Source organism: Drosophila willistoni, assembly GCF_018902025.1.
Source record: "Drosophila willistoni isolate 14030-0811.24 chromosome 2R unlocalized genomic scaffold, UCI_dwil_1.1 Seg167, whole genome shotgun sequence".
In the NCBI taxonomy this organism is placed as follows: Eukaryota; Metazoa; Arthropoda; class Insecta; order Diptera; family Drosophilidae; genus Drosophila; species Drosophila willistoni.
In genome coordinates, this window is record NW_025814050.1 from 15,607,966 (window position 1) to 15,632,660 (window position 24,695).

General features: G+C 37.3%; 6 protein-coding genes across 8 annotated transcripts; 3 read left to right on the forward strand and 3 right to left on the reverse strand.

Annotated features, from left to right (window-relative positions):
• Positions 1–686: 686 nt before the first annotated feature.
• Positions 687–9,636, reverse strand: LOC6642826 (general transcription factor 3C polypeptide 1). Its single transcript, XM_023175573.2, has 6 exons — positions 9,512–9,636; positions 8,884–9,458; positions 7,923–8,819; positions 5,794–7,860; positions 1,805–3,183; positions 687–1,746 (listed from the first exon to the last, which is right to left on the reverse strand). The coding sequence occupies exons 1-6, from the start codon at positions 9,594–9,596 to the stop codon at positions 762–764; spliced, it is 5,988 nt and encodes a 1,995-aa protein (XP_023031341.1). The 5' UTR covers positions 9,597–9,636; the 3' UTR covers positions 687–761.
• Positions 4,284–5,754, forward strand: LOC124460331 (fibrinogen-like protein 1). The gene is made up of 3 exons (XM_047010889.1): positions 4,284–4,384; positions 4,446–5,362; positions 5,431–5,754. Exons 1-3 carry the CDS (start codon positions 4,301–4,303, stop codon positions 5,654–5,656), a joined length of 1,227 nt encoding a protein of 408 aa, XP_046866845.1. The 5' UTR covers positions 4,284–4,300; the 3' UTR covers positions 5,657–5,754.
• A 256-nt stretch (positions 9,637–9,892) lies between the features above and the next one.
• On the forward strand, positions 9,893–12,031 carry LOC6642827 (inhibitor of growth protein 5). Of its 2 annotated transcripts, none has more exons than XM_015178383.3 (5): positions 9,893–10,061; positions 10,124–10,480; positions 10,543–10,769; positions 11,314–11,472; positions 11,541–12,031. In XM_015178383.3, the coding sequence occupies exons 1-5, from the start codon at positions 10,025–10,027 to the stop codon at positions 11,640–11,642; spliced, it is 882 nt and encodes a 293-aa protein (XP_015033869.1). In that variant the 5' UTR covers positions 9,893–10,024; the 3' UTR covers positions 11,643–12,031. The 2 variants fall into 2 exon arrangements, with proteins under 2 accessions (XP_015033869.1, XP_002065118.1); XM_002065082.4 differs by having other exon boundaries at positions 10,543–10,727.
• A 940-nt stretch (positions 12,032–12,971) lies between these two features.
• Positions 12,972–19,680, reverse strand: LOC6642828 (RISC-loading complex subunit tarbp2). 2 transcript variants are annotated; one of them, XM_002065083.4, is made up of 4 exons: positions 18,993–19,680; positions 18,637–18,922; positions 14,059–14,196; positions 12,972–13,913 (listed from the first exon to the last, which is right to left on the reverse strand). In XM_002065083.4, exons 1-4 carry the CDS (start codon positions 19,670–19,672, stop codon positions 13,665–13,667), a joined length of 1,353 nt encoding a protein of 450 aa, XP_002065119.3. In that variant the 5' UTR covers positions 19,673–19,680; the 3' UTR covers positions 12,972–13,664. The 2 variants fall into 2 exon arrangements, with proteins under 2 accessions (XP_002065119.3, XP_023031331.1); XM_023175563.2 differs by lacking the exon at positions 14,059–14,196.
• A 963-nt stretch (positions 19,681–20,643) lies between these two features.
• LOC6642829 (coatomer subunit beta') lies at positions 20,644–23,979 on the reverse strand. Its single transcript, XM_002065084.4, has 4 exons — positions 23,504–23,979; positions 22,814–23,433; positions 22,173–22,755; positions 20,644–22,110 (listed from the first exon to the last, which is right to left on the reverse strand). The coding sequence occupies exons 1-4, from the start codon at positions 23,856–23,858 to the stop codon at positions 20,900–20,902; spliced, it is 2,769 nt and encodes a 922-aa protein (XP_002065120.1). The 5' UTR covers positions 23,859–23,979; the 3' UTR covers positions 20,644–20,899.
• Positions 23,980–24,047: 68 nt separating this feature from the next.
• On the forward strand, positions 24,048–24,661 carry LOC6642830 (DET1- and DDB1-associated protein 1). The gene has a single exon (XM_002065085.4). It carries the CDS (start codon positions 24,236–24,238, stop codon positions 24,560–24,562), a length of 327 nt encoding a protein of 108 aa, XP_002065121.1. The 5' UTR covers positions 24,048–24,235; the 3' UTR covers positions 24,563–24,661.
• Positions 24,662–24,695: the final 34 nt, after the last annotated feature.

Here is a 24,695-nt window from a genome sequence, read left to right on the forward strand (position 1 = left end):
AATGCTGAGAAGTGTAAAAATAAAACCAAGGGATAAATATTTCAAACGATTTAAAAGGAAAAATATAGGATCAGTCCTGGGTTTTTAATAAATAAATTCCTTTTGATAAAAGAATATTCTTAGCAAGTCAAATTATTACCAGAGTATTGAGGCTTACTTATTATGGTGACTTGGCTTAATTATTGAGGTGATTTTAACTTCCAATCATGTCAGAACTTTACGTTTTAAGTTTTTTTATTTTTATAAGACTTTTGTCTTAATCTCTAAGGAAGAAATGAAAAGAATAGGAAGTCCAAATTAGATTGAAAAGAGAATAAATGGTTATAAAAGTGTCAAAAATAAGCTGATCAAAAGATGAACAGGTTGAACCAGTTTTTAAATTAGTAAAAATTATGTTGAGCCGATTTGGAATTGTTCATCCGAAACTAACACATTTTGGTTGTCGTTAAAGATTGTTACATTTTTTTGATAAAGATTTTCATAATTTGGGAAAATTCTTATTTATACAAGTTATTGGAATTTTCATTAAAACAATTGTTTATTTAAATTGTATTATATCTGGATCATTTTCAATATTTTCGCTTAGAGATTCCAACTACAATCTTCAAAAAGGTCTTAGAGAATCAAGAGAGAATACATATGAAAACCAAGTAACCCTTAATAAAGCCAAATTAATATCTATAAAATATTACAAAACACATTTTAATAATATATTAGAAAAATACATTAAAAAGTCAACTTTTTTAAAGGTTCAAATAGTTTTAAATAAATTCTGCATTATATTTTTTGATGCCTATGAAGTTGGTCAAGTGTCGTATGGCATCGGCGCGTACCCTGACATATGTATCCTTTGGATCATAGATTTCTGTGACCCGCTGTTCGGTTTGGTCATCCTCCAACTCCCAGTCAGTTGCAAGTGTTTCCACGTGAATATGCTTCGATGGTATTAGCTCCATTAAATCAAGGCATCCCATATCGCCAAGCAGTTCAAGTAGAAGCATAATATCAACAGGCACCAAGTGAGGGAAACGCAGGAATAAACTGTAGACGGTGCAGCCAAAGCGAGCAATACACTCACTGAGTACAGCGCCCAACCAACGATCGAGGACACGACGATTAAGCGAGGCATTCACTCGTATCCAAGGCTGTGGCCTCATAACAATCACATCCCGTGAAACCTCCGATGGTGGTGAAATTTCCCGTGGTTTACTACGTCGACGAAAACGCTTAGGAACTACAGCATCATCATCATCATCAGCCATGGTGACTTCATCACTTTCATTTTCTGTGCTATTTTCATCCTTTAGTTTAATTTTCTTGCTCGTACAGGGTTCTGCATCATCGTCTTCGTGCTCGGCTTCCATCTTTCGTTTCTGACCCACCACGGCTTGAGGTGTTGCCGGGGCAGCTGCCACTTCATTTTGTAATTTCTCCCGTTCTAAGCGTTTAATATGAAACGTATGCACCACCCAATTGCGTATGTGTTCTTTATGCACATACATATGATTTTCAACGCCCACACGCTTGATCAGGGCATGTTCAATGAGTTCCCCTAGGAACTGAAGTAATGTTGCTCCCAACTTGAAAGTGTCACGCAACTCTGTACATAGAACACCCAATGGATGTTTCTCAATATAATTGAGAATGCTCTCCATATGCTCAATCGATGTGGCATCATAATTCTTGGTCAAGAGGTTCGGTCGTAGCGTCTCAAAGGTATTCTCCGTATAGGTCCAGTAGGTGAATCTAAGTAGGTGAGGAAATTCAAGAATGAGTTGCAAATGCTTAAATTAAGATCCTTTACCTGGTTACTTTATCAATTATAGCTTTTCGCATCGTGTTTATCATTTCTTTGGCCTCTTCTAGTTTTTGTTTTGTCTCCATTGACTCTATGCGTATCATTGGTAGGTGTACGACAAATACATCCTGAGCCCGAGCACGTTCTTCCTTATTCAAGGCCGGTTCATATTCCTGAGTACGTTCGGTCTCCCAGACAGATGGCTCATAGTCCAACAGAGCCAAACAAATCGAGCGCCAATCGGTTAGCTTATGCAAAGTTTTGTCGGCCAAAACTTTACCCAGATCTTTGCACTCAAGTGTTTGTTGATGTTGGCGCCAAAATGTTTCCAAATGATGGACTAAACCCCAGAGATTTGTTTGACCAACAACCACCGGTGAGGAAGTAAAATTCTCTGTACTTGATTCCAACCATTGTGAAGAATTGGCCATCAATTCCCGGAGCAAAGGACGCCGCTCATGGACAATACGTTCAACGGCGTTAAGATAATTTCCACTACGCATTATGCAATGGGCAAAGGGACAAAAATCCGATTGCTCCAGCCGTGAGCTATTAATGCTAACAGATTCGCCCAAAGCATCCAAGGCGCAAAAGAAATGCATGGCACGTAGCGGCAGCTTGGAGAGATGATTATACGGACTGTAGGGCAGACGATAGCTAAGATTCGCTGGATGGAAGCGAACCCGCGATGCCTGACGTCCACTGCATTCACTCTCCAGACGCTTTGCGTACTCTGTCTGTGGGGCATTATCGAAAATGCAACTATAATGATCCAAAATACGATCGGTAGAGGAGCCAGTATTCCTGGACATGCTGGTCGTGTCCACGGTTAGAATATTTGCCGGCAATTGCAGATTTATTCTCACGGAACCCAATGCCAACCATTCACCCATTAGCAAAAATTGTCCAAAATTTGGTGAGGGCAATTGCACTTCGCTGCGTTCTTCTTGCATTTTTTGGCTCAATTGATAATAGGTATCATAGACGGCATAGCCCAATTTAAGATAGATCAATCGGTATTTGTACTTCGAGCTCAACAGATGAGCTGGCCCAGAGAGCGAACGATTTACGGTCTGAATATTCCGCCTTTTCACAGCCACCAAAAGTGAATCTGCTCGTGCTTTGTTAAAAGCCGCATTCAATACTTCTTCGGAGAAATGTTTATAGATCTCAAATGTTTGCAAATTGAACAACGTTTTATCCTTGGCACTGCACAGGGTGCTATGCAGGACTTGAACTGCAATCATCACCTGCAATTCGGATTCTGTACTGGGATTGCGATAGAGCAATTGTTGATCGGCATTTAAGGGTGAACATTCCCGGAATTGAAGCTTATAGTCGTTAAGATCATCCGGCAACAGAAATTGACGACACATCATGCCATGCTGCAATTAGAAATAGTAGAAAGTATAAAGATTAAAGACAGTTGGCACTTGGTACAATAAGATTACCCTTAGGCAGTGGCTTTTTTTGAACTGGGTACAAAGAGGGACAAGTCGATGGGTACAAAGAGGGACAAGTCGATCACATTCAAAGGCAAATCAAAATAATTTAAAAAAACGAAAATGGAAAAAAAGGAGAAAAAATCAAAATTTCTTTGCTGATCAGGATATAATAGTTGGTTTAAGCTATTACATCTTGATCAGTATCAAAATCCATCTGTCAAGATAAAAGACTTCTGTATACATATCTGATAATAAGAAGTGAGCGTAACTAATGTTTTATATCAATAAAACCCAAAAAACTATGAGATTTTTAGAACTGATCAGTAAAATTTCGAAAACTGATATGTTTCGAAAGATTGATGAGTTCCCTAAGGGAGATTCAGAAAGGGAGAGCTTGCAAGATTGTAAAAATTTATTTTCAGAATGTTTAAATCTTTTTTAAAATATTGGCATAAGTTTTAATACTTAAGAAGGGAGATTTGCGAAAAGTTTTCTTTATATATCTATATAAAATATTAGTTTAGTCAATATGTGACATAAATTTTTAGCAAATAATTTTAAATATTTGTTTAATATACAATTTAGGACGATTCCTTTCGTAACGGTTACGAGGTCTATTAATGATATGTATTTATATCTATAATTATATTATAATATTTTACAAAAACTCCAGGACATTTTCCCCTAAAACTTACTACATTTAAACATATTTTCTAATAAATTTTCAAATTGGTGTCGTGTAATAATAATGAAATTATAAATCAGAAACAAATTTTGGGTTTTGATATTAAAAACCTTAGAAAGAAATATGGGATCTTAATCTTTTGAGAATTACAAAATTTAAAAATCAAACAAATGAAGGGTATATAAAACACGATGCAGCCAAGTTAGATTACAAAATATATTTTTTATTCTGGGTTTCCCTCAAGGCGAACAAAGAAGTTTCAAGCCTGATAAGAAATATTGATATGGCAATAACCTAAAGCTTTAATAGCATATAGAGAAAAAGAAATTCAATTTAGTCTTATTTTGAGCTGTCTAAGCTAAACACCGCAAAATGCGAAGAGATTTAAGCCTATTTTTGTTACTCGCACACTTTATCTTTTATGTGGAATCAACTCCCTATTCTCGAAATGAAACGGTAGGATTAAATAAAAATAACTTTTATTAATGAGTAATTAAATGTGATATTTCATTTTTAGGAGGCCCATATAAAGGCTCAAGAGTTAGGAGAGTCTTATTCCGATGCCAAAATGTGTTACCACAATGTAAAACCTTTGCTTCAGTTTGCCAGTGATTGTGATAACAAAAACAAAGATTTAAATCTTGCAATTAACCAAAAAGATCATGAACTAAAGGATCTGTTTAAAAAAGTAGAGAACCTAAATTTAACCATTTCACACCTAAATAACGATTTGCAGAATTCTCAATCAGCATTAAAAGAGACAACAAAAACTATATTAAATCTTAAGAGTGAATCGGAAGATTCTTTGACGAATTTAAAACAAGAATTAGAGAAGAGTAGGAAAGATTTGCAGAGTGCTCTAATACAACTTAAAAATTTAACAAAAATCAATAAAATACAAGAAGAGCAACTAAATTCTATGGATGACACACAAGCGGATAAATTTGAAGTTTGTTCCAACGAGAATTCAGTCATTAATGTGCCTGTTCGATATTCCTGGAAAGGAATTTGTAAATCAAATAATGCCGGATCAGGATGGATTTTGATTCAACGTCGTATAAATGATGAAATTGATTTCAATAGAAATTGGCAAGAATATAAATTTGGTTTCGGAAATCTCAATAGCAGTTTCTTTGTTGGATTAGAGTTTCTGCATTCAATGACTAGCACCCAGACTTATGAGTTATATATAGAAATAACTGATAAAAATAATGTCACAACATATGCCAAATATGATAATTTCATTGTGGGCAGTGAGGAAGAAGCCTATCAACTGAAATCACTTGGTAATTATACAGGAACAGCTGGAGATTCACTGTCATCTCTTGAGAAGATGCATTTTTCAACAATTGATCGAGATAATGATCAATCGCCAAATGGAAATTGTGCGCAACAATTTAAAGGAGGTTGGTGGTTTCAAAATTGTACCAATAGGTAAATTATTATCACCATAAAAAATTTATGATGTATAATTATAACTAATAATTGTTTTTCATTATAAGTTGTTTAAACGGAAACTACAATTTGGGTGCAGAATATTCACAGCATTTCCGTAGACATGGAAATCATTATCACCACAATGGTCGGCCAGGACATATTCATCATCGTCATTATGGACATGGACATCATGGACAGCTTACAAATCATCGACTAATATGGGATAATCAAACATTATCCTTTGCTCAAATGATGATAAGAAAAAAAAGTGGTGAACAAATAAAGTTGTAAACTAATTTTTATGTTTCCTAAACATAAATATAATCTAGAGGAATCGTTATGACTCTTAAAATCAGAAATAGTTTTCGAAAAAGATCAAAAATATTATTAAATGCTCTCATAATTAAATAACTTGATATAAAACTTACCGCATTGTTAATCATTCCATGTAGTTTAGTTAGTATTAGAACAAAATGTATTACCAAAGCCTCATTGCGTTCAGTTTTTGATGAATAATCTCGCTTGAGATTAGCCAAGAAACGCTCATTGTAGATGGGACGAAACTGTGGACTTGTCTGCATGCCATATATCCAATTGGGCACTTCGGGTAAATCCCGTTTCATGCGCATCAGAAACTGAAGACGCCTTACACAGGCCTGTGTGGTTTTATTGCAAATTCCCAAATGTCGGCGTATTATATCGCGACACACAATGCCCACATTGCAGAGAGCCAAAGCTGGCATGGGAGCATCGATGAAGAGATAGACAGCTCGTCCCATTTTCAGTAGACGATCCTCTTGAGGGGACCAGGCAACACGCAATGTACGCATATTTCGCAAGGCATCGCGATCCACATCATCGCGTGGACCACTTTTACGTTTCGCAGGAGATTGGGCACTACTTCCAGACTGGGCTGGACGACTCTTACGCATTTGCAATTTATGGGTAGGCTTCAGACGTGCTATTGTTGGTATACGTTTTCTGCCCGGATTCGATGATTTTGATGCCCCAGTGGCGACAGTTGTTGGTGAATTCGTTTCCGCTTTGAAACCCTTATTTTGTACCCAAGACCAATGACGAAATTGATGGGCATAGATACTTGAATCTATGCCACCTGCACCCAATTGATCGCCTGGCACAAAGCCAGTGTCCAGTTCGAGGGCTTTCTCAAATCCGACAGGATCAAGGAAATTCAATGATGAACGATTTCTGGCCGTCTTTGGCATAAGATTCATATGCTTGCGGAATCCTAGTTTTGTATAGATACATATATGTTGCAATTTAGCCCAATATTTGGCAACAAGATCACGATTCTCGAATTCAAATTTCAACTCCGTATACATGTGATCGGCACTAACTCGCTTGAAATTATGTTCACTGCTCGTCGTGGTGTCCAAGAGGCGGGAACGCCTATTAAGATAGACCCAACGTTGTAGCAGATCGCAGCCCATTTCTCTTTCACCGATTTGCAATAGACCCATTTGATTAAGAAGCCTTAAAGTGGTCAAATACAGTTGCTGAATGCGCAAACGTGGCATTAAATACGTTGAGTCCAGTTGAGAGATTAAATAATGTTGTCGCACTGGATGCTTTAATTGGTTACGCAATTTATCCATTGCATCGCGTTCAATGCGACAAATGCGAAGAAATAGCGATAGAGGCATCCGTTCCATGGCATCAGTAAAGTAAATCCAACCCTTCGGCTTTTCCTCATATCGTGGCAATGGCGGTATGAATGTCCTCCAGCTTATCTCATCATTATAGGGCATGGCATATGTCTCTTTTGCCTGCCATTCCTCAAGAAATTGACGTGGCTGCAGGGCGGGCTCAGTTTTCTGCCATTGACTGACCAACTCTTTGGACATTTTCAATGGTTTACGTTCTCTATCCAGTTCGACTATCAAATAGTAAAGGAATTCATGAAATGCCTTGGCCAGTAGCAATTTTGGTGCTGGAACCTTGCTAACAGTTGACTCTATTTGTGTAGTTCCTTTAGTGAGTTTCTTGCGTTGTGGCTCCTTTTTATTGTCCTTTGGATTTAATTCTGGTGCCCGCTGCTGTCGCTCTTCAGACATCAAATGGAAATTATTCTTAAGACGCAATATCTCACGATGCAATAGCTCATGATCGGCTGTAATTTTTGGATGCGTTACCAAGCGATAGAGACGCACACGTTGACCATATTGAAGGCTAATCTCATAGACATTCACCACCTTCGATTCAGACATGGGCTGGAGCAATCTCAGAACGGATCGACGACATATCGAGTCGGTATAACCTGCATTTTGCTCTTCTTTTTGTATATTACGCATCATACTAAACATTTGCATTATGCAATTATCATCGATCAATCGTACAATAAGTGTCTTGCGATAGACTTGACGTTCCATTTGCTTTTCCATTTTATATCGTTTTATATCAATGGTTATGGGACGCACAGTCGATGTAATCTCTGGATGATCCTTTAAGACAATATCCGAATTTCGTGGTGTGCTCTAGAATGTAAATTAAATAAATTATCCCAAGTGGTGAAAGAATAGTTAAGTTTATTTCTTACAAATTCGTCTTTGCAACGCAATTCCTGTATTGTCTTTTCCATTTCGACTTTCTTAAGATCCACATGGGCACCTTGAACACTAGCCACATAACGTATGGCACGCTGTTTGCCCATTTGTTCGGTATAGTCTTTGATTTGACCCTCCTTTAGTAAATGTTTAACAAAGCCCCGCACTGTCTGCATATTAATGCTTACATATTGTGCGAGTTCAGCCGCACTAATGCCGCGTTTGCCAAAACGCATAATGGCCTCATAACACTCCTGCTCAGCCGGCATGTCAATGTAACTATGCCTCTGGTCCAAGAAGTCAGGCATAGGCATTTCATCAAGTTCTTCATTAAACTCGTTTTCATTTGAAGGCTCTTTGGCTGCATTCTCAACAATTGGTTTTCTTTCCTCACACGACGATTCATTTGCCTCACTTGGCTCAAGCAACGAGTTCATCATAATGGACACATCAATCTCTGTGGTAATTGATTCATCATTCGGTATGGGTAATTCAGCCGGTTCTGTGTCTTCACTCGCCTGATTCACCTGATACAGATCCTCAAATTTCAAGTTGGGATTACGTAGTTGGAGTACAGCAGCCTTTCGCTTAGCACTCTTTGTATTTGGCTTTCTGCTTGGTAAAAGCACATGTATGGTCTCAAAATATGAGCGAAAGAGATGGGTCACCAGCAATTTCTTCACCTGAGAACTATTCAAGTGACGCAGATGATCAGCAATCTCGACAATCGGTATATGCTGTGCAGGACTTTCTTTAATTGTCAAATAAAGTTGCTCAATGGATTCCTGAACCCGATTCTTGTAGATGCGGAAAAAACGCGGCAAATGCAATAGCACAGAGTTGAGAAAGCGTCCTTTGTGACGTTCATTATAAGGTTGAGCATCAATCAGCTGCGAATAAATGTAGATAACTATTATGTAGTTGTTATTACTAATAATTATGTATTAGATTCACCTGCATCTCCAATAGCTTGTTCTTAATGTAAAAGACAAAGCCCGCATCTCGACAGTAGCAGGATAATGACCAAGGTCCCACTGTGGTCATGCCATTATAGCGAGAACGTCCTATAGCTTCCCAGAAGACATATTGTTGCAGGGAATAATCATCGGGTTGCATCAAATTCGATGGAGTGAGAGCAATTAAACGTAGCTCTTGACTAGCCACAATCACCAAACGTTGGTCCCACTTCTCGGTGGCCTCACTGGCCGTTTGCTGTTTCAACTCGTCCACGGCAATTGGCTTGCGTGTCTTATAATCTACACAGTTGCCCATTATCTCATTATCCTCCACCATGGCTTCTGGATAAAGCATAAATGGACATTTCTCTGGCACCAAAGGCACTCCCTCTTCCGGATCCACATCATTTTTGCGATCATATGGCGGAATGAATGGACGCGGTGATGGTAACTCAAAGAACTCCACTTTTGCCTGGGAATATTTTAGCAGTAGAGTCCATATTTCTTCTTGCAGAGATGGTGGGAATGGGTCAGAACTTAGCTGCAGTCTTATGGCCAGCAAAGACCACAGAGCTGAAAACGAAATAAGTAATTATAAGAGAAATTTGTAATTATTTCGAACTCACAAGGCAATGTGACGCCTTCTAGGCCCTCCAAAGCAACTTCATCGAAGATGGCCTCAACCCAAGATCCACTCGATGGAGCGCACATATTTCTTAGTTTCCCTAAATGTTTATTTTGATTTCTTCAGATTGCAGTGTTGGCTAATGATAAAAGTGGCGGAAAATGATTTATTTAAAAACCAGTGTTGGCAAGAGTAACCATTGTCAAAAAATATTGCGAAATGCATTGAATCAATAAAGACAGGGATATTGCCGTGCCTATATAAATCGGCTAGCATGTTGTTTTTAATTAGTAGGCATACTTTAAGGCAGTTATTTCTATTTTGGTTAAATTGTTTAAACCAATCCCCTCTGTCTACGCCATTGACAGTTCTTAGTTTTTTACCACACTGGCATCTCCGGTCGGCACGCGATGGAAAACAGCTGTTGATATATACCACATAGTAAATGTGGCGTCTGCATAAACAAAAAAAAAAAAAGAGAAATTATTGAAATATATTTGAATTTCTTGTGAAAATGTCATCAGCCATTTATTTGGAAAACTATCTAGATGGTAAGACTATAATTAAATGCATTTGTATCTTTCTAAAAATATATGCATTTCCATTTATATAGGCTTGGAATCCCTGCCAACTGAGCTGGAACGTAATTTCAAGCTAATGCGTAAATTGGATGATCGCGCCCAAACAGCTATGAAATCAATTGATAGCCATGCCAAGGATTTTATGCGAAAACTAACTGAAAGCGGGGCCATGAGCGAAGAGGAGCGGAAGGAGCGTTTGGAGGATATTAAGGCTTTGTTTGGCAAGGCCAAGGAATACAGCGATGACAAAGTGCAACTTGCCATACAAACATATGAGCTGGTTGATAAACAAATTCGTCGTTTGGATAATGATCTGGCACGATTCGAGGGAGAAATTCAGGAGAAGGCCTCATCCACAAGAGCCAAATCTGAGGAAGCGGTGGCCAAAAGTAAACCAAAAATTATTCTCCTTTTTCTATAATTGCATAAAAAGTTTGCCTGTCTCTTTCAGAGGGTCGCAAAAAGACCAAAGATGGCAAGACAACTGGGAAAAAGAAAAAATCTGCTGCTTCCTCCGACGAAGAAACTTCAGGTCGTGCTTCAGGCAATCAGAACACTTCCAATACAAATCTCAATGTCAGTAGCAATGCTAGCGGAGGTAATGGTGGACAAGGTAGCAAAAAGAAAAAGTCCAAGGTAAATCAAGAAAAAGAAACACGCAAGGGGGGCGCTCAAAAGGTAAATCATCATCATTTTTTCATTCAACTAAATGCATTTTTTTAAAGTTTTACAAGTCCTTTAGTTGGTTGGTTGATTTTCAATTAAATTAAATTTGTTTTAGTTTCTCTATTGCTTACAATCCTTACAGAAATCCCCAATCCCAAATATTCGTACTTACCAAAATTGGAACTTACACACTTAAATTAAGCCGCACTTAATAACAAGTTCAGTTAGGACTCTTATTAATTTAACTTGGTAATAAGTTAAATGCGGCTTAAAATTTCGAGAAAGTTTATCTTGGAACTTTTTTAAACTCTCACATCAAGATTAAAAACACTTCATCCCATTGCTAATATTTTCATTAAACATTCGTATTATTTTTCTTATTTGTATGCAGATTTATTTGTAATTTTCTACTTTTCCTTAGTTTGTAAAGTAGATGTGCAATTAAAAATTAATCATTAATCATTATAATTTTCTCGCAACTAAAACTGCATGATTTCCGTAACAATTATATACAAACATTCTCATATTTATAACTTTTGTTCTCTTATCTATATAGAAAGCAGTCGATGTGGATGACTCTGAAAAAGAATCATGTCATACAAATGCAACACATCCCAGCGATGTCATGGATATGCCTGTGGATCCCAATGAGCCGACATATTGTCTGTGTCATCAGGTTTCATATGGCGAGATGATTGGTTGCGATAATCCCGATGTGAGTATAAAAACCATAAACTTTGTAAGAGTTTACTATAACACATAATTTTTCTTATTTTTCAACAGTGTCCCATTGAATGGTTCCATTTTGCCTGCGTTGGTCTAACGATAAAACCCAAGGGCAAATGGTTTTGTCCCAAATGCACACAAGATCGTAAAAAGAAATAAAAACAGATGTTTTTACTCTGTACTCATAGGATAAAAGGGTTATATCGAAGAAAGAAACAACTAAAATTCTCCTGGACTCGCGGTATTAGACATCAAGGAAGTACTCAAATTATCACCACCTTGAGATAGAGAATATAGAGTTTTTATTCCTTTTTAATATCATTAAAACTTTAGTCAAAGTATGTACTTTCGTTAATGAAGGTCCAAGATAAGTAAAGGACTTATGGGCAACAATTGTTATGCTCCATAATTCTTTTTTTTTTTTTGCTACAATCGACCAATATATTATATTTGATCACCCTTATAAGTTTTACCCTATGAAGTACAGGGTATCTGCATGTCGGCAAAACCGACTTATCATAATATTTTATTTAAGATCATCTAAAATATGTATATTATAGTGTTTAGCATTAAAAATAAAATTAAAAGAGATAAATATTTAATCTCAGAATGTTGTAAATCATTTCCATATTAAAGGCTTATAAATTATTGTTAGATTTACTAACAATAAGGTAATCGAACAGTCTTCGGTAAAGGTCTAAGTGGCCCAGTCATTTAGGCAATTCAACAAAGAGTATCCGGGTTCGAATCCCAGGCTAGTGTATGGATGTAGTTTTCGTCTAAGCCGAAGGCCTTGATTGCAAAATTTGTTTGCGGGCAACTATTTTTGCTTGGCTTTCTATATCCACAATTTTAACTTTAACTTGGTTGCGGCAGTTAATTGCTTCTTAACATATATCTCTATTGTTTCATGTTTCATAATTTTTAATGTACTCGTTTTGGCCTTTGAAGACTTTTGTAAGGATTATTGCCGAAATTAATTACGGTTTATATAACTCATGGGACTTACTCATATGTAAAATACAGCTGTTTGTCAAAAAAAAATTCAGAATTTTACTTAATTTCCTAACTTTATTAACTCATTTAAAGGAAGGATTGCGGCGTATGTAGACCTTTGTTAAGTTAATTTTTATGTTTTCTGCCCATAACTTCGATAGTTCAATTTTTTTCTCGAATAGTTGAAACTGCTTATTCCCTAAATTATGGCATATCTATTTTTTTTTTTGTAAATTTCAATGCCGTTTACCGGAAAAACTCAACAACATGGTCGTATGTAGAGACTTGTCCGCAACTGTATATACAGAATTGTTACTGTCTCTCAACTTTTTTAACTTTTCTAAAAATATTTAAATGATAGGCATTTTCAATTCGAACCTTAAACCTAAAACAAATCAAAACGTTTGTAAACGCTGTCGATTGACATTCGAAAACGACTCAAAAATAAAAGCAAATAGCATTAAACTTTTAGATAAGTAAAACCGAAAGAAATACAAGGATTGAATTTGTCTTCACTTTTATTAAATTCAAGACTACAAATATATAATATATACACTCGGGAAAGCATATATATTATTATATATTTTGTATAATTCATTTATAACTACGTGTACACATCTTTTCTCTTTTTCAAATACAAAATAACGCAACATTCTTAAAAAAAAGAAAAAAGACCAGAAATCGGAAAAGAATAAATCATATAATGTAAATGATTAATAGGAATTAGTAGTAGTTTTTTTTTAAAGTGATTGGAGTGCATAGAAAATAACTCAAACTGGGAATAGTTTTTTTTTGGTTTTTGTTTAATTAATTGTTATACACTTCGAGGATTGGATGGACTGTTTGTTGCCGAAATCAAATGTGTCATTTTTGGTGTTTTAGCTAATGTGAAAATACGAAAAAATAAGAATTATAAAGAGAAAATATTACAATAATGACATTTCTATTCAGCTAGTATGAGAGACGATGATCAAGTAAATTCAGTCCACTCTCAATCAGTCCATGTTATGGATCCGTAATTTATCCTCGCTTTGTAACTGGGTTTTCGGGTTTTTTTTTGAGGATTCGGGGTTTCAGTTTTGTTTATCGTGGTGTGCGTTCAGATTTTGCTATGCAGTTTTTGTGGTTCTACACCACACATAACACACATAATCCGTTTGCCTTCAAATATGGATGATGTGATGTTTATTTTTTCGTCATTATCTTCAGATACTCGAGAGCATTTTGTGCCGCATTTCGTCGAGCTTCGCCAGTCGTTGAACCAGTGCCATGGCAAACGCCTACGGGCAACGTGGAGAGCTGCACCAGGCATTGAAATTGAACCGTATACGTCTTCTCCTCAATGTCCACGTAGGTGACCTCGAACTGATTTTCAGTGGCTATCTCGCCCAGCAGCTTGATGTAATCGATCTTTGAGTTTTTTAGACAAGTTTTCTGCAAAACAAAAATATAAATAAATTTTTAGACAATTGTAAGAAAAATATCGAATTATAATCTATGAAATTGAGCATTTAAACAGACGTATCTGTCTGGTGTGTGTGTGTGTGTGTGTGTAGTGTGCCTCAGCCGAACCATTTACCTGTAATTTAAGCAGTTTTTTACCCGTGGCGTTTTTCAGGGTCTTATGAAATTGTGAGACTTTGTTACTGTGCTGCGTGGTCAAATTTGGCACAGAGATATCTTTCAAATCACCATAATAACTATCGTTATTGCGGGGCTGGAAATAAGAGCGCAACATTTTCGTAATTTTTTGATTTTAAATTGATTAATTCATTTGACTTAAAACAAAAATTGAATTATTTAACTTCCTAAAAGCCAAAACCCAAGTTAATGGTGAGTTGAAGTATATCTGTTTAAGGGATATAATCACATGGGTGAGGACTAGTTGATCGTATGGGATCAAATGGTCTTGTGATGGCCAATATCTCATAAGATGATGAATAATTAAAAATACTTGTTAATGTTACCCAAAAGAAGAAAATTGGAACCGGAGCTTAAATAAATTTCTATGTTCCCTTAAATAAATATTTTTAAACATAATAGAAACATGACTCGTATAAAAGCCGAGGTGGAAAAAAAACCGAGCATGTGGTGACGAATTATTTCTAAGTACATACAAAGTAATACATTTATATAAATTGGAATCGAAAGAATAATCAGGGGACCACACAATAATAAAAAATGGAAACATAAGAATAATTAGATTAGATTAAATTAGATTTCCTAATTAAAATACGTACATAAGTCATGAATATTTAAATTTAAGAGTGAAATTCAAAATGAATATAAGTTCTATAAATGAACATGAATGCTAAGTATTTTGTCTACTTCAGAAGTAATCGTTGTCCCTAAAAAATCTAAAAGATCTACATTTTTGATCACCATTGACAAACGATTCGTTCATATCATGTCTGACTGTTTGTTCGTCTATAGCCCGTGATCAATCATATTTCAAATGTAGACAAATCTGTGGTTCGCATAGTGTTTTGAAATTGGTATTTTTGTTATTATTAATATAATAATCAAATATTTTTTTTTGTCAACATCTTAGATATTACAAAAAACCGAATAAAGATAACTCTTAAAATGGAATAGTTTTTGTTGGGATTTTCTACCAAGGAACAGATAAACATTGACGTTTGTTTATAACACTGACCTTCACTAATATAACCTTTTTTGTAAACAAATACACAATTGATATCAGCTAGAGAAATGTTAAATTTTTAAATATATATATATATAAAACACAAAATTTTGCAAGCGCATACAATTCTCGGCTTACGAGTTGCGACAATTCTTATCAGTAAAAGAAATTCCCAGAATTCAGACAACAAAAAATGTATTCTTTGCAATAAATAGCCGAAATTCAATTTAGTCTCCTTCTGTGTTTTTTAAGCTGCGGTCGTAAAATGCAAAAAGATTTAAACCTATTTTTGTTATTCGTCCAGTTAATCGCCCGTGTATTATCAACTTCTGATGCTGGCAATGAAATGGTAGGATTAAAAAAAAGATTACTTCAATATAAATTTAAAGTGATATTTCAGCTGCAGGAGGCACAAGACATTGGAGGGCCTTGTTCAGAAGCCGAAAAGTGTTATCACAATATGAAACCTTTGCTTCAGTTTGCCAGTGATTGTGAGAGTAAGAGTAAAGATTTAAATCTTATCATTAGCCACAAAAATAATGAAGTAAACGATCTATTAAAACAAGTAGAGTACCTAAAGAAAAATACAACTAATTTGCAGATCAAACATTCACTATTAGAATATCAATTAATATTTAATGAAGGGTCTATTCAAATACAAAATAAACTAGTAGAGGAAGACTTTAAAAAAATTCAGAATCTAACAATGGTAAAAAAATTGTTGGACATTGAATTGAAAAATGTGAAAGAACAATTAACGAAGAGTACAGAAGAATTGCAGAGTTCTCAATCACAATTAAAATATAATTCAAAAACCATTCAAAATTTAACAAAGGTTAACGAAATCTTAAAAAGAGATTCGGCTATGGAATTGAAGATTTTGAAAGAACAATTAACGAAGAGTACCAAAGAATTGCAGTGTACTCAATCACAATTGAATGAGAATTCAAAAACCATTCAAAATCTTACAAAGGTTAACGAAATCATAAAAAGGGAGTCGGCCATGGAATTGAAGATTTTGAAAGAACAATTAACGAAGAGTACAGAAGAATTGAATGAGAATTTAAAAACCATTAAAAATCTAACAAAGGTTAACGAAATCATAAAAAGGGATTCGGCCATGGAACTAAAGATTTTGAAAGATAAATTAACCAAGAGTACCGGAGAATTGCAGAGTTCTCAATCACAATTGAATGAGAATTCAAAAACCATTCTAAATTTAACGACGATGAATGGAATACAGAAAACTAAGTTCGAGAAAGATTTAAACAATTTGGAGCAACAATTGGTGAAGAGTAAGAAAGAGATTGTGGAAAAAACAAATCATTTTAATACAATTATGATGAAAACTAAAGAACAGGAGAGAGAAATCGGGAAAGAAATTCAGCAGCAATATGAAACTAAGCACAATACAATCATACTTCACTTGAAAGAATGTCAAACGAGAGTAGAGATATATGATATTCAATTGAAATCGAATCAAAGCAATGCAACAAAAATCAACGACTTGTTATTAAAATGTGAACGTCGATTAAATGAATGTACAAGTAATTTAGGCAATACAGAAACCCAACTAAAGGATGCAATCCAAAGGACTAACACGGCTAGGGACAGTACTAAAAATTCTATTAGCGATTTGATAAAACATGAAGAAACAATCATTCAACAGAAGACTAAAGAAATTGAAGAAGTCAGGACTAATTGTTACAGAAGCTTTAACAGTTTGCGGATTCAAGAGAAAGAAAAGTGCCAAAACGAAATTCAGCATATAAAAACAGAGTTAAATAATGTTTTGATTAGACATATCGAGGATAAGAATCTTGAAATACATAACTGGCGAACACTGTCTGAGGAGAAAACGATCGAATTAAATAATTATCAATCTCAAATAAAAAATTTAAAAGATGAATTATGGAAAAGTAACCAAACTAACGCAAAACAGCAAGTTGACTTGAAAGATGATAAAGCCGACTTACTTCAAGAGAACCATGATCTCTACACAGAATTGGAGTCCTTAAAAGAACAACTTGACACAAACGGAATTAAAATCAAATCTCAACATCAAATCACTCAATGTCCACCATTTCAAAATTCGAATGGTATTTATTTATTGAGTTTGCCTGGGGTGAACTCGTTTAAAGTATCCTGCACCTGTGGCTGGATAGTTATCCAGAGACGCATTAGCCATGAGGTAAACTTTAATAGAACTATGCGAGAATATCGAAGAGGTTTTGGCCAATTTAATGACAGCTTTTTCATTGGCTTGGAAAAATTACATACACTGACACGAAACCAAACATACGAGCTTCAAATAGAACTCGAAGACTTTGATGGCCTTAAAAGTTATGCCCATTATGACAATTTTGTGGTAGCCAGCAGAGAGGAAGATTATAGATTAAAAGCGATCGGAAATTATAAGGGAACAGCTGGTGATGCACTTTCAAGCGATGTAAATATGCCATTTTCAACATACGACAATGATAAATCCTCTTGGCGTGATTCTCATTGTGCACAATTATTTGGTGCTGGTTGGTGGTTTAATAGCTGTGGAGAAAGGTAAAAATATTCGTGTAATTAACGGTTGAAACTGACATTGAAATATTTATTTTTTTATTCAGCTCTCTGAATGGCAAATATTGTGGAAAGCAGATCGATTGCGTGGGCATTGTTTGGTCTACATGGAATCAACCGAATAGATCAATATTTTCGCCAATGCTAGTCAAATCTACTCAAATGAAAATAAGACCGAAAGAGAATTTACCAACTTATTGGTATCCTCATAATTTGTAAACTCTAGACTACACATAATTAAAATTTATGTCTATTATTTAAAAAAAAAATAAAGCCCCCACCACTTTAACGATAATAATCTTAATAGTCTTTTTATAAAAAATATGAAACATCTAGAAAATCGACTGTCTTCTGGATGTTTTTATCTGATTTTCTATTAGTTTTTTGCCTGGGCCATAGAAAATCAATTATTTTTCAATACATTGGGTGCCAAATTAATAAACACAACACCACAAAACTGTATAAAGTTGTTTCCTCTAAGCGTTTTGTATAAGCAATTAAATCAATAACTTCTAAGAACAACAAATTTTAGTAAGAAACCTTGACTAGCTACATTTCTTTTCTTAAAACAGTTTTAATTTTTTTCGAGAATAAAACAAGTTTACGAGGACCGTATAAGCAGTAAGCCAACTTAGCTGAGATTAAGAAATAAGAAAAACTTTAGTGTGAAAACTGTTCAAAACTTATTAGATAAGGTTTCAATAAATGATAAAAAAGATACCCACAACCAAAAATTACATATACAAAAAAACTCGGTTTCCTGCTGTTTCGGGTCCTACGAGGCCTAGATTGGATACAAGGATTCGTAGGAACCGAAATAGGGAGAAAATGTAGGTGGAACTTTAAATATCCTGAAGATCGGTTATTATAGAATATGCAAAAAGTAAGTACAAAAAAGACCAAGATTCGTAATGTTAAGGATTAAGGATTGAATGTACTTACATCGTTTTCCATTTCACTGCAAATGCTATCATTGATCTTGACCGCATCAATGGGTGCCTCTTGTAGGCGTGTCCACATTTTATGGGCGGCCAAACGTTTGGCAATTTTCTTGCTCTTGCCCTTGCCAACTTCTCGGTAATTTAGTATCGTGCATGCAATGGTGAATAGACGCTCATGTGGCAGGCCCAGTTCCGTTTCAGTTTCATAGGATGGTGGTGGCCAGCGACGTTGCATACACATTTCCTGTAGCCAACCAATTGGATTGCCCACAATTTTATCACCAGAACTAGAAATATTGTTGGTTTTTTTTTCATTGTTCTAATGAAAAATAATAAATTTAAATTTCAAAAACTTACTCGCTGGCACTGCCAGGTGCCACATTCGAATTACCATCGCCACCACTGCCAGCAGCAGATGAGCCAACAGCTCCACCGCCAGGACCAACACCAGCAGAGTTCATGGTTTCCGGGAGCTGGACAACAATTAATTTGTCTATCAAAGCTCTGGCAGCCGCATGCTTGGCTTCCTTTTTTGAGCGTCCTGCTCCCATGGCCGTGAATGGAGTGTCCTTGTCCTTAAAGGATACACGAAAACGGAATGTCGGCTCATGGATGGCTCCCTCGATTTGCACCAGTTCGTAGCCGGGTGTGATGCCACGTCGACTCAACAGCTCCTGGAGTATACTGACTGGCGTTTTCATGGCCAGTCCATTGGCATCGGTTTCGTTAACAAATCTCAATGCCTCATCTGTGGGCATGCTGCTGGATGATTCGCTTAATTGTTGTGGTTGGAGAAGCTGCTGCTGTTGTTGTTGCTGCTGCTGTTGGCCTGCCGAAGATTTTTCCTTTCGACTTTTGCCAGGCCGTTGCGACAGCATGCTGGCGGCGGATGACTTTGATGCCGAGTTTGCTCCTCCAGCTCCATTAGGCAAACATGCAGACGATATGACCGCATTATCATATTGACGACGCGGTGCAAATCCCGTCTGAATCGGCGGCTGCTGCTGCTGCTGATGTTGTTGCTGTTGTTGTTGCATTTGCTGCAATTGTTGTTGTTGCTGCTGTTGCTGTTGTTGCTGTTGTTGTTGCTGTTGTTGCATTTGCTGCTGCTGTTGTTGTTCTTGCAGCTGTTGTTGTTGCATCTGCTGCTGTTGCATCTGCTGCAATTGCTGTTGTTGTTGCTGCTGCTGTAGATTATGACTGTGATAGTATTCCTGTTCCATAGTATCTACGTGTCGATCGTTCTTTGCCTCGTAATTGTGTAGATTGTGGTATGTATCTGTGTGTTAATAGAACACAAAAAAATCAATAAACGTTTGCGGTTGATGCCCAAAAAATGCATTCTTATGATTTTCTCCCATTTTAATTCCCCACTTACGCTTGATTGACGGGTTTTGAACTGTTTTTTATTTAATAATAATTTATTAATGGTTAGTTAATAATTCATTCTTAAATAAAAAATACAGCAAAATCCAGACGCACACACGATTTTTTTTTTAATATCTCCTTATGTATACACTAGGCATCAGCTGTCCGGAATGAAATAATTTTAACGAAGCCAACTTATATGTGTTTGTGTTGACAGTGTGGCAACGCCAAACTGGCTAACAAAGTGGATTTTGGAACAGAAAACAAAACAAAGAAGGGAATTCCGCAAATATTGGCAAATTGTAAGAAATTAATAATATATGTACATCTATACTAGATAGGATGAATAAATTTAATTTACGTTTTCGGAGATTTGTAAACTAACTTTTCAACTTTAAATTTAATATTACTCCTAACCAATTATAATTATAATAATAAGTTTTCTTAAAGATATCATTACCGTTGTGTATATAGTATTACTGATTCCGGAACTTTGGTTTTTGTTACACGGCGTGTACCGGTAACTCTCTGTGATAAGCGGTACAATTTTAGGTCTTCTCTAGTTCAAAACTATCTGGCAACACCTTATTGATATGCGTACGTCATTTTTAACGGTCATTACTATTTTGAAAAGATGACATATTTTTAAAATATTTATTGCATTTCTGCTGCTTGATAATGGTAGTACACATATTATTTATACAATCCGATATATAATATATAATTGTAAATTTGTATATAGTTAATGCACGGGAAACAACAAACACCCATTCAAATCAAATTGTGAATGTATGCATGGAATTGTGTGTGTGTGGCTTGAAATGCTTCGGGGGATTGCGGGGAGTTCATTAAACATTTCCCATTACAACAAGCAATTTTTAAATTAAAGAGTAGGCCTAATCATCGCTTAGAAAATCTTCATCCAAATTGACATCTGTGGTATCGATATTGTCATCAAGCGTTATGCCATCAATTTCCAGATCCAAATCATCATCATCCTCATCTACATCCACATCCACGGGTGCTGCGGTAACACTGCTGACAGCAGCGGCGGCGGCAGCAGCTGTCACGGGAGCAGCAACAAACTTTGGCTTCTCCTTTTCCTCCAATTGACCAATTCCACTTTGTTGCTCCGCTGCATTAAGTTCTTGCAATGGATTCCGCTCATTATTCAAAGGCAACTGACTGGCTATGCGAGCGGGTGCTTTTCTCGAGCGTTCCTCTTGTAAATGTTGCTCTACGCGCAAGGCATCACCCAAACCGGGAAAGAGATTTGTATACTGAGCTGGATCGGCCAGCGATTGACCAGCCTTTTCGTTAACCTTACTTAGCTCTTCGCGCCACAGTTCCACCACTCTGGACATTTGGCTAGGCATGTAGGTACGGGCAAAGAATGCCGCTTCAGGCAAACGATTTGTCTCAATGAGAATCTCCAGACAACGTTGCACATCGGAACGTAGGAATGCGGCCAAAAAGGCAATATTGTGACGACCTTGAGCCGAACCAGCTGAGCCTACTTCCTCTAACATTTGAGCATCTCCCGATGCAGTAGATAGCAGCAGTAGACCACTAAAATCATTGGCCTTCTGCATGCACTCCTTGACCAGGCCCATATTATTTTTACGTGCCGCCACATCAGCCAATTGTGACCATTTCTGTGAGTTTTCCGCCTCGCGAGCCAGTTTTAAGGCTATCTCCAGCTCACCAATTTGCAAAGCCAAATCAAATTTATGATCTGCATCGGTGGAGACTTGCAATGCTTGTGTTTTGAATCCTTGTTTCTCCAGAAAATGAGCTACTCGTGTCCGATATTCTTTGGGTATTGTGGGCAAAACTAGATCGGCTCGTTCAAAGTCACGTCTCATTACGGCTGTCTGATATTCAAGAACGGATAGCTGCAAGCAGAAGCTAATGACATTTAGCTCCTTATCGCCTAGATACAAGCGATTCTCCTTGGGCACATAGCCCAGCAAGTACATGGTGCGATCTAAATGGGAAACGGTCACAATCTCACCGCCCACATAATAGTTGATGCGGTTCACCGAATTCGTGTAGATGAAGCAATCGCCCACCCACAAGCCCGTCTTGACCGATTCAGAAATCTCGCCTGGAATGGAGAAGAGGAATGTATAAGCTTTAAGACTCATTTGAATATAATGACAGCCTTACCCAAGACATTAAAGGCACTCTCTACGCCATCATCCTCAAGGCCTTCCTTGGTCTCGACAGCATTGGCAACCAGATTTGTATCGACGGCCAATATGAAATATGAATCATCAGTGGCCAGGCAAACTAAACTGCCGCTTTCATTCCAAAAAACATTACGAGGTTGAACTTCAATGCGACGCACCAGTTGCAATGTCTCCCAATCATAAAAGGCCAATCCCGATGAGGTTTTCGCTCCAAAATAGTAACCTCCATAAATATTTTCTGCGCCATACTCGGGTGTGAAACTCTTGCGCTCCTTAAAATTACGAAAAACGCGTACAGTTCCATTATTCTCACGTATGGCATACTCATTGCTTTCCAAAGCCCACACGAATTCTTGGGCTGACCCAAAGGCCTTGTTACGCAGTGCCATCGATGTGTAGATTATGTATTCACCATCACCACAGACCACAACGAAACGGCCATTGGGATTGTGGGCAATAGTCTGGGGATAGATTTCACAGGCGCCCATATCCTTAACGGCAACAGGAAGACGTTCGCCATCCTTAATCTCAGTGCCGTCTGCAATGGTTTTTAAATTGACCTGCAAATATCAAGATTAGCCAAAGAGTATAAATTATAGATTTCATCTTATCGCTCACCTGCTGCATTTCCGAGTGTTTGGCCCAAACGATTTTGCCACCAACAACGTCCATGGACATGGCGGGCTCCTCCCGACCGACTTTAATAATAATAGAGCCTTCATCATAGCCAAGAGCCACATTATTGGTGCCACGCATGCTGGAAATGGTCCAAACCCGTTCGAAGCCATAATTCAAACAGGTCTCTAGACGATAAGTGCCCGAATGCCAAATCCTGACAGTGCCATCTTCGGAGCCGGTTAAAACAATTGGTAATTCAGGATGGAAACAGACGGCGGATATATTCTGTGCATGACCCTCAAGTGTTTGTACACAAGTCTTGTTCTGATAATCCCAGATTTTCACCAGACGATCATCGGCTCCGGAAATCAAATACGGCTTATCTCCGCCATGATAATAGTCGATGCAGTTGACACCCTTTTCGTGGCCTTCAAGAGTGAAATTGGCAAAATTGGAGCCCAATTGCCACACCTTAACTGTGCGATCCAGTGAGGCAGAGGCAAAAGTGTTATTATCTTTGGGATTGAAAACAATCTGCATCACATAGTGACTGTGGCCCTCGAAAACACGCTGGCATGCCCACATTTTTTCCCAATTCCATAATTTTATAAGCATATCGTCTGAGGAAAGTTAAAATAAATAAATATCTAGTCGTAAGGCCCAACCAACATCATATATGTGGCTACTTACCACTACTCGTCAGCACTAGCGGCTGAGTGGGATGAACGGCTATGCATCGTAGATAATCCGAATGAGCCTCATACGAATGCACCTTCTCCAGTGTGTTGTAGTTAAAAATCCGTATTTGCATATCATCGGATCCGGTGATAATCCAATTCTTGCGTGCCACAAATCGAGCGGAACGCACTGGAACATCGCATACCTCAAAATCTTTAACCATTTGTTGGTTCTCATAGTTCATGATGTGTACGTGGCCATTGTACAGGGCACACAACATCCACGGCTCCGCCGGGTGCAGGTCGACACATTTAACCCGATCTGAGCGCGATGTGAGGCGGCGCTTGATGTCCAGTTTGAGAGGCATCTTTAAGGCGTTGGTGTGTGCAAACACAAACTATATATGTGCAATGATTAATTCGAATTCTTTCGGTCAGCTTAGGACTAATCAGAAAATTTATTCTTGTGCCAGTGTTGCTTAATTTGATTTTCAGCTGATGCAGTGTTGTAAGCAGAGCTGCCACGTAAAGGCAATGTTGCAATATGTTCAAACATTAATCGTTTTGACAACCCTGTCAGAACAACAACAAATAATTGCGTTTTTTACGTTTAGGAGATACAAAAGAAATCTCTAAACTTCCGTACATAGAAATAGCAAACTCGGCGACTTCCAATTTTGGGTAACTCGTTAATCGACCACGTTAATTCCGATTCCCGTTAACAACACCAACAAGAAGTAACACCATGTCCATCAGCGATTTCATCAAAGGTCTCACCATCCATGATTCCAATAATTTCACGCATCTCAGCGAGCATGGACTACGAACATCGCAGAGACGAGCCTCCGTCTACTTGCCCACCGAGGATGTGGCCTCCGAACAGTTAATTGTCATGGACAAGCGTTGCGTACTGCTGCGCTATCTCACTCAACAATGGGACAAGAAGACACTCCAACGTAAGCGTGAGCACGGCAATGGTAATGAAGGCAACAATGGTAACAGCTCGACGCCCAACGGTGGCAGCAGCAGCAAAAAGCGTCCACGTTTAGATCCCAATGAACTAAACAACTAGATCCAAGGCCAGGTGCGGGACCCATGAGGGTGGTGGGTGTCATTCATCAAAAATACAAATTTATGCTTAAAATAAAAATAACACTAGAAAGTACAAAACAAAATATATTTATTTACTTGTCCAGTATCGTTAA

Coding starts and splice junctions, on each gene's coding strand:
- LOC6642830 (XM_002065085.4), top strand. CDS start 24,236: ATGTCCATCAGCGATTTCATCAAAGGTCTCACCATCCATGATTCCAAT.
- LOC6642828 (XM_002065083.4), bottom strand. CDS start 19,672: ATGCAACAACAACAGCAACAACATCAGCAGCAGCAGCAGCCGCCGATT. Junction 14,197..18,636: donor GCAGTGAAATGGAAAACGAT/GTAAGTACATTC, acceptor TCTTATTTCCAG/CCCCGCAATAACGATAGTTA. Junction 13,914..14,058: donor AAAAACTGCTTAAATTACAG/GTAAATGGTTCG, acceptor TTTGTTTTGCAG/AAAACTTGTCTAAAAAACTC.
- LOC6642826 (XM_023175573.2), bottom strand. CDS start 9,596: ATGTGCGCTCCATCGAGTGGATCTTGGGTTGAGGCCATCTTCGATGAA. Junction 3,184..5,793: donor ATGGAATGATTAACAATGCG/GTAAGTTTTATA, acceptor TTCTAATTGCAG/CATGGCATGATGTGTCGTCA. Junction 1,747..1,804: donor ATAATTGATAAAGTAACCAG/GTAAAGGATCTT, acceptor TCACCTACTTAG/ATTCACCTACTGGACCTATA.
- LOC6642827 (XM_015178383.3), top strand. CDS start 10,025: ATGTCATCAGCCATTTATTTGGAAAACTATCTAGATG. Junction 10,481..10,542: donor TGAGGAAGCGGTGGCCAAAA/GTAAACCAAAAA, acceptor TGTCTCTTTCAG/AGGGTCGCAAAAAGACCAAA. Junction 10,770..11,313: donor GCAAGGGGGGCGCTCAAAAG/GTAAATCATCAT, acceptor TTATCTATATAG/AAAGCAGTCGATGTGGATGA.
- LOC6642829 (XM_002065084.4), bottom strand. CDS start 23,858: ATGCCTCTCAAACTGGACATCAAGCGCCGCCTCACATCGCGCTCAGAT. Junction 23,434..23,503: donor GCTAGTGCTGACGAGTAGTG/GTAAGTAGCCAC, acceptor AACTTTCCTCAG/ACGATATGCTTATAAAATTA. Junction 22,111..22,172: donor GAGTGCCTTTAATGTCTTGG/GTAAGGCTGTCA, acceptor TCTCCATTCCAG/GCGAGATTTCTGAATCGGTC.
- LOC124460331 (XM_047010889.1), top strand. CDS start 4,301: ATGCGAAGAGATTTAAGCCTATTTTTGTTACTCGCACACTTTATCTTT. Junction 4,385..4,445: donor CCTATTCTCGAAATGAAACG/GTAGGATTAAAT, acceptor TTTCATTTTTAG/GAGGCCCATATAAAGGCTCA. Junction 5,363..5,430: donor TTTCAAAATTGTACCAATAG/GTAAATTATTAT, acceptor TTTCATTATAAG/TTGTTTAAACGGAAACTACA.